Source organism: Mesocricetus auratus, unplaced genomic scaffold, assembly GCF_017639785.1.
Source record: "Mesocricetus auratus isolate SY011 unplaced genomic scaffold, BCM_Maur_2.0 Super-Scaffold_100033, whole genome shotgun sequence".
NCBI classification, from domain to species: domain Eukaryota; kingdom Metazoa; phylum Chordata; class Mammalia; order Rodentia; family Cricetidae; genus Mesocricetus; species Mesocricetus auratus.
In genome coordinates this window covers 8631935-8639704 of record NW_024429213.1, presented here as the reverse complement: position 1 = coordinate 8639704, position 7770 = coordinate 8631935, and the positions used below count along the sequence as shown (strand labels likewise).

The following is a 7770-nucleotide window of genomic DNA, read 5'->3' as shown; positions in this document are numbered from 1 at the left end:
AGAGAGAGAGAGAGAGAGAGAGAAGGCAACTAACCGCACGAAAGTGGAAATCGTCACAGGTGACTGCTATGAACATGCCAGCAAATGAATAAGCTAAAAGAAATGGCTAAAGTCCTAGAACGTTATAAGCTACCGACTCAATTATGAAGAAATAAAACACCTAAACAGTCCTGTGACTCTTGGAGAGGTTGAGTGAACAATCCAAACCCCAATAAAGAACAGCTCAGAAGCAGGGCTGAGTGCATTCTCGGTGGTAGCTTGTGCCAAGCCTTGGACTCCACCTAGAGAAGCACACATGGAGGAGGAGGGGAAGGAAGGGGTGAAGGAAAGAGGAGGGAGGAGGAAGAAGAGGAGAAGGACAGGGGAAGACGGCAAGAGGAAGAAGAGTGGGAGGAGGAGAAATATGAGGGGAGGGGAGGGGAGAGGGGGAGGAGGAGGAGCTCAGGAGTGTTTGGCTTCACTGGTGACTTCTAGTAAACATTTCAAGAAAAATTAGTGCCAATCTTTCCCAGACTTTTCCAAAACACAGAGGAGGCAGGGCTGCTTCTCAGTTCATTTTGTGAAGGGAGAGCCATCCTTATACTAAAGCCGTGAATGAACCAAGGGGGGAAAAGTACAGCTCACTACTCACTTAAAATATTGCGTTTTTAAAGATTTATTGTTTTACTATTGTGTGTTTGGGTGCTTTCCCTGAATGTGTGTCTATGCAGTGCATGCATGCCTGGTGTCTGCAGAGGCCAGAAGAGGGTTTCTGATCTCCCTGGAACTGGAGTTAACAGATGGCTGTGAGCCACAAAGTGAGTGCTGGGAATTGAACCATGGTCATCTGGACAAGCAGCCAGTGAGTGCTCTTAGCCTTGGAGCTGTTGTTCCAACTGCTAGCTCAATATTCTTTTGTTGTTGTTGTTGTTTTGTTTTGTTTTTTCAAGACAGGGTTTTTCTGTATTGTTTTGGAGGCTGTCCTGGAACTCACTCTGTAGACCAGACTGGCCTGAAACTCACAGAAACCATATATGTAAATACCCTCAACAACTTACTAATGACATAATTTAGCAGCACACTAAAATGCAGATGTCATTACCCAATGAGACCTCCTGATGGAATGAGAGAGTGGGCCTGTGAATAAAAGTCAATCAGTGCCATACACCACTCCCCTACAATGATGAAAATCACATGGGCCTCTTAAAAGATTAGGAAATTCATTTCACAGATTTAAACATGCGGAAGTATACTTCACAAACCAGGAATAGAAAAAAAGCACCCAGCATAATAACCACTGTGTGTGCCAAGCACCAGGTGACAATGGTAAGAGTCTGGGAGTGTCAAAGGCCAGGTGAGGACACCCACTTTTACCACTCCACACAGTATTGACAGTGCCAGTCAGAGCAGTTGATCAAGAGAACCAAAGAGAAACTATTCCATTCAGAAAGGAGGAATTTCAATTATCGGCCTACAGATCATATGATCCTGGACATAGAAAACCCTCAAGTTTGCAAATACACATGCATATGCATACTGTTAGAACTAATAAATGAATAGTGAACACTAAAAAGTTAGAGATGGCCAGGCAGTGGTGGCGCACGCCTTTAATCCCAGCACTCAGGAGGCAGAGGCAGGTGGATCTCTGTGAGTTCGAGGACAGCCTGGTCTACAGAGCAAATTCCAGGACAGGCTCCAAAGCTAGAGAAACCCTGTCTCTAAAAATAAAAATGCAAACCAAAAAGTCATAGATGGCTTGGTCACACTCCTGCAACCCCAATACTCGGAGCTCTGAGGCAGAAGGGTTATGACATCTATTTCAATCTTCATTGCTCAGAAAGACCTTTGCTGGCTTTCATTTATTGTTGTTGTTTTGTTTTGGGGGTTGTTTATTCATTTTGTGGGTTTTTTTAAAGAAAAAAGTCAGTTGTTTCAATGCAATAGTAGTTAACAGTCTTTATTTTTTTTATTTTTTTATTTTTTTGGTTTTTCAAGACAGGGTTTCTCTGTAGCTTTGGAGGCTGTCCTGGAACTCGCTCTGTAGACCAGGCTGGCCTCGAACTCACAGTGATCCACCTGCCTCTGCCTCCCGAGTGCTGGGATTAAAGGTGTGCGACACCAACGCCCGGCATGTTAACAGTCTTTAAAGGGGAACCAAGATGTCCTCTGACCTCCCTATATATGGCTGTCTCCCAAAATAAACAGAGTAATTTTTAAAAGGTTCATATATTGGTGGTGCATACTTTTAATCCCAGCACTCAGGAAGCAGAGTCAGGCAGATCTCTGAGTTTGAGGCCAGCCTAGTCCACAGAGCAAATTCCAGGATAGCCCCGGGGCTACACAGAGAAACCCTGTCTTGAAAACACCAAAACAGCAGGGCGTTGGTGGCACACACCTTCAATCTCAGCGCTCAGGAGGCACAGGCAGGAGGATCTCTGTGAGTTTGAGACCAGCCTGGTCTACAGAGCAAGTTCCAGGACAGCCTCCAAAACAATACAAAGAAACCCTGTCTCAGAAAACCAAAAAAAAAAAAAAAAAAAAAAAAAAAAAGAAAAGAAAAAGAAAAAGAAAGAAACACCAGGATAGCCTCCAAAGCCACAAAGAAACCCTGTCTCAACCTCTCCCCAAAAAGAAAGCACCAAAGCAAAATAAAAGGTTAATATCTTGGACTGGAGAGAGGGCTCTGCAGTTAAGAGGAACAGGGTTCAATTCTCAGCATCCACAGGGCAGCTCCCAGTCACAGGGGATCTGATGCCCTTCTGGCCTCCACAGACACTGCACTTACTTGGTGTACATACACGCATGCAGGCAAAACACCTACACACAGAAAATAAGAGTTAAAAAAGCTAAAGTTAATATCTCAAAATACTAACAACTCAATAGCAAAACAAAACAAAAGCCTGATTTTAGAATGGATAAAGGACTCAATAGGCATTTCTCGAGAGAAGAAGCCTTGACTTGTGAAATGCTCACTTCCACTAAACTATGAGCAAACGGCAAATGAAAACCACCAAGAGCCGGGCGTTGGTGGCGCACGCCTTTAATCCCAGCATTCGGGAGGCAGAGGCAGGTGGATCTCTGTGAGTTCGAGGCCAGCCTGGTCTACAAGAGCTAGTTCCAGGACAGCCTCCAAAGCCACAGAGAAACCCTGTCTCGAAAAACCAAAAAAAAAAAAAAAAAGAAAACCACCAAGAGATACCACTCCACACCTCATGGGGGGGGGCGTGATAAAAAAATAAGCAAATAATAAAAACAAAATAACCGCCGGGTGTTGGTTGGTGGCGCTCGCCTTTAATCCCAGCACTCAGGAGGCAGAGGCAGGAGGATCTCTGTGAGTTCGAGACCAGCCTGGTCTACAAGAGCTAGTTCCAGGACAACCTCCAAAGCCACAGAGAAACCCTGTCTCGAAAAACCAAAAAAACAAACAAACAACAGCAACAAAAAAACCCAGTGATAATAAAGATGTGGAAACCACTGTGAGATCTCTTTAACAACAGTTTTAGGATTCTACAATCTCATCTCTTCTTATTATTCAAAAGAACCAAAAGCAGGAAAGCTCTCTCTCTCTCTCTCTCTCTCTCTCTCTCTCTCTCTCTCTCTCTCTCTCTCTCTCTCTCTCTCTGTGTGTGTGTTGTATGTGCAAGGCCCAACAGTTTCTGGGGCCCTGCTTCTCACAGCACTGGTAGTGCATTTCTGTAATCCCAGCTGTTAGGAGGAGAGGGTAGAAAGATCAGAGTTCAAGGTCATCCTCAACTACATAGGAAGTACCAGATCGGACCACAAGAGACCCTGTCTCTTAAAATAAATTAAAGTAGTAAAAGAAAATAGAAATGATATATATTTACATATACACATGCATATATTTATTATACATGCAATGGCAATGTTACTCAGCCCTAGGACCGATGTTACATGTATGGCATCACATCAATGAACTTGGAAGATGTTCAGTGAGATAATCCTGTCACAGAAGGATAAATATCACAGGATTCCACCGCCATGGAAGATTCAAAAGCAAAACTCATTGAAACAGAGGGTAGAATGGTAGTTTCAGGGACTTGGGGCAGAGATGGAAAAGGGAGCTCTGTTGCTACCTGGTATGTGTCAGGTTTCTATTAAACCAGCTTGGGACTACATGTAGCTGGGCTACCTGGAGTGCACGTGGCCTTGGCTTCCATTCCCAGTAGAGCGTAAACTGGGAGTGGTGGCGCTGTAATCTCAGCACTGGGTGGGGAGGGAGGCAGAGATAGGAGGATCAGGAGTTCAAGGCCATCTTTGGCAACATAGAGTTCAAAACCAGCCCCTGCTACTCCAGACTATGTTTCAAAAAATTTTTTTAATGAAAAAACAAAGAACAAAAGGTTCGGTTATGCTAGATGAAAAGGCCCTGAAGATGATTGTGCGACACTGTGCTCAGACTTATGATTGCGGCGGCCACGCTCCGCGGGTCGCGGAGGCGGGCAGAGGCGGAGCCGCGGGAGCCCGGCCCGGCGGCCCCAGGGGCGGTGGCAGCCCAGCAGGCGTCTCGCGGGGCCGCTTCGCTTCCACACTCGTCTCGGAGGACTGGAGAGGAAGGATGTCGTCGGGGCTTAAGGCCGAGCTGGAGTTCCTGGCGTCCATCTTCGACAAGGACCACGAGCGGCTGCGCATCGTCAGCTGGCAGCTGGATGAGCTGCAATGTCAGTTCCTGGTGCCGCCGGCGCCCGCGGGCAGCCCGCCCTCGCCGCCGCCGCTCACCCTGCACTGCACCATCACCGAGTCCTACCCATCTTCTCCGCCGATATGGTTCGTGGACTCTGATGATCCAGATCTCACATCGATCCTAGAACGTCTGGAAGATTCGAAGCCCAACAGTTCGCTTCGTCAGCAGCTCAAGTGGCTGATCTGTGAACTCTGCAGCTTATATAACCTGCCTGAGCACCTGGATGTGGAGACGCTGGACCAGCCGGTCCCCATCGCCCAGAAGGCGACCATCGAAGAGGTGCCCTCGGAGGATGAAGAGGAAGAGGCAGCTGACGGGCTGGAAGACTTGGATCATTATGAGCTGAAAGAAGAAGACACTAGTAGTGAGAAAAAGTCAGAGGACGAAGGGATTGAGAAGGAGCATTTGGCAATATTAGAGAATATTAGGAAGAGTCAAAGGCAAGACCATTTGAATGGTACCGTGTCTGGGTCAGTGCATGCTTCAAATAGACTTATGAAAGAACTGAGAGAGATATACAGATCGCAGAGTTACAAATCAGGGACTTATTCCGTGGAACTGATAAATGACAGCTTATATGACTGGCACGTTAAACTGAGGAAGGTTGACCCTGATAGTCCCCTGTTTGGTGACCTTCAGCTTTTGAAAGAAAAAGAAGGCGTAGAATATATTTTGCTTAACTTTTCTTTTAAGGATAACTTTCCATTTGATCCTCCATTTGTTCGCGTCGAGTCACCTATTCTGTCTGGAGGGTATGTCTTGGGTGGAGGGGCATTGTGTATGGAATTGCTCACAAAACAGGGCTGGAGCAGCGCCTACTCCATAGAATCGGTCATCATGCAGATCAATGCCACCTTAGTGAAAGGCAAAGCTAGGGTGCGCTTTGGAGCAGATAAGAATCAATATAATCTAGAAACAGCGCAACAGTCCTATGACTCCGTTGTGCAGATGCATGAGAAAAAGGGCTGGTTCACTCCTCCAAAGGAAGATGGGTAAACAGTTGACTGCCATGTGTTTGAACAATGTAGCTTTAACGACTGCAAGCTTTGAGTATCTTTGTAACAGTAGTACTGAAGATATTAGCTAATTGGTGTTTTAGTGAATAATCTGTCAACTGACCGCCAATAGAAGTTCCAACCTTTTCATTTTGCTTACTATAGGGGTCTTGGGCTGAACTGTGAGCCTTTACTGTGGTTTTCCCTGATAAGTAGACATAGTGTCCATTCTTTGTCATCTGTTCTCCTTGATTAGGTGAAATGTGTTAAGTAGGCCAGTCAGTTGTGACTTTTAGGTAATTTTCTTTGATTGGGGGAATAATGAGGGTTTGCAAATTATTGTTCCATTTAGAGTCAATAAAAGTTTTGCCGGTGTCCAATACTGGCTAGCACATTTTTGTGTTTGTGTCTTTTGTTTGTGTGATGTTGGGGATTGGAACCCAGGGCCACCTACGTACTACACAAGACCTATGCCACTGCGTTCCTGCTTGAATGGTTGTCTTCTCAACCACAGCCTTTTCCGGTCTAAAGCGATTTTATTGTCTAAATAATGACAGAAACATTGCTTGTGAATTGATACGTTTTTTTTAAGGCCAGGTGATGATATGAACTACTTCCTGGAGCTGGGCTTTTAACTGAGTTATGTTGCACTTGAGCAAAGCAATCAGGCCAAGCCATTTAAGGCTTGTTAGCAGGCATTTGTCCTGGTCCTGCTGTCTCTTCTCCTTTGATGCAAGGTCTCGGGTACCCAAGGCTGACCAGGAACTCCTGATCCTCCTCCTGTGCCAATGAATCTGTTTCTTACTGGTTCGCTGTTTCTTTTTTTTTTTTTTTTTGGTTTTTCGAGACAGGGTTTCTCTGTGGCTTTGGAGGCTGCCCTGGAACTCGATTGGTAGTCCAGGCTGGTCTCGAACTCACAGAGATCCGCCTGCCTCTGCCTCCCGAGTGCTGGGATTAAAGGCGTGCGCCACCAACGCCCGGCTCTGGTTCGCTGTTTCTTATGAAGAGCCATAGCCTAGAGCTTTGGGTGGTTTGTGAGACACTGTCATTCTGCCTTTGCATTTTATAAACAAGATGCTGCGATTCTGTGTAGGCCAATGAACTTTATAAAGGTGCTCAGCGTGAAAACAGACTTTTTTTTTTTTTTTTTGGTTTTTCGAGACAGGGTTTCTCTGTGGCTTTGGAGGCTGTCCTGGAACTCACTCGGTAGACCAGGCTGGCCTCGAACTCATAGAGATCCGCCTGCCTCTGCCTCCCGAGTGCTGGGATTAAAGGCGTGCGCCACCAACGCCCGGCTGAAAACAGACTTCTTGAACAGAAGTTACACAGTTAAGTTTAAAATGATACCTAATTTAGAGACGTCTACATTTTTTTTTGCTACCATAAGAACAATGACTGTGCATCAAAAGAACTAATGGAACTCTGAATGTGTCAATTCTTTCATAAGGCGTGACTCAAATCAGTGCACTTTGTCTGCATTTTCTTGCTTCACTGGAATCTGGCCCCTTTGGTTGGTAATTGTTTGATTTAAAAATAAATTCCAGTTATTAAGTCCTTAAAAAGAAACCCAGAGACACATTTTTCCATGCACAAACCAGTTACAAGTATCAAAAGTGATTCACATGCATGTTATATTTGTGTGTGGATGCAATGTATGTGTGTGCGGATGCAATGTGTACACCTATATATGAGCATGTGAAGGCTAGAGGTTGACATTGCTGTCTTCCTCTGTTGCTCTCCACCTTAAGAGTTTTAAGATTTATTTTTATTTTTAATTGTGTATAGGCATGTGTGCGGAGGGGATATATATGCACATCAGTGCAGATGTCTTCAGGGGTCAGAAGGTGTCAAACCAAACTTGGGGCTTCTGCAAGATCAGTATGCATTTAATGGCTAAGCCATCTCTCCAGCCCCTCTACCTTGTTATTTCTGAGACAGGGTATTCATAGAACCTGGAGATCACCAATTGTCTAGGTTTGGCTAGCCAGAGAGTACCAGCTCTGGGGTAACAGAGCTTCCCAGTATCTACTTCCCAGCTGTGGGATCACAGACATGTGCCAGTACATGCAACTTTTTTTGGGGGGGGCGGTTTCA

The 7770-nt window shown here is 45.4% G+C and overlaps 1 protein-coding gene across 1 annotated transcript; it reads left to right on the top strand.

The window, feature by feature from the left end:
• The first annotated feature begins 4436 nt into the window (after positions 1-4436).
• On the top strand, positions 4437-6070 carry LOC101842233 (ubiquitin-conjugating enzyme E2 Q2-like). The gene has a single exon (XM_040733735.1). It carries the CDS (start codon positions 4556-4558, stop codon positions 5675-5677), a length of 1122 nt encoding a protein of 373 aa, XP_040589669.1. The 5' UTR covers positions 4437-4555; the 3' UTR covers positions 5678-6070.
• The last annotated feature ends 1700 nt before the right edge of the window (positions 6071-7770 follow it).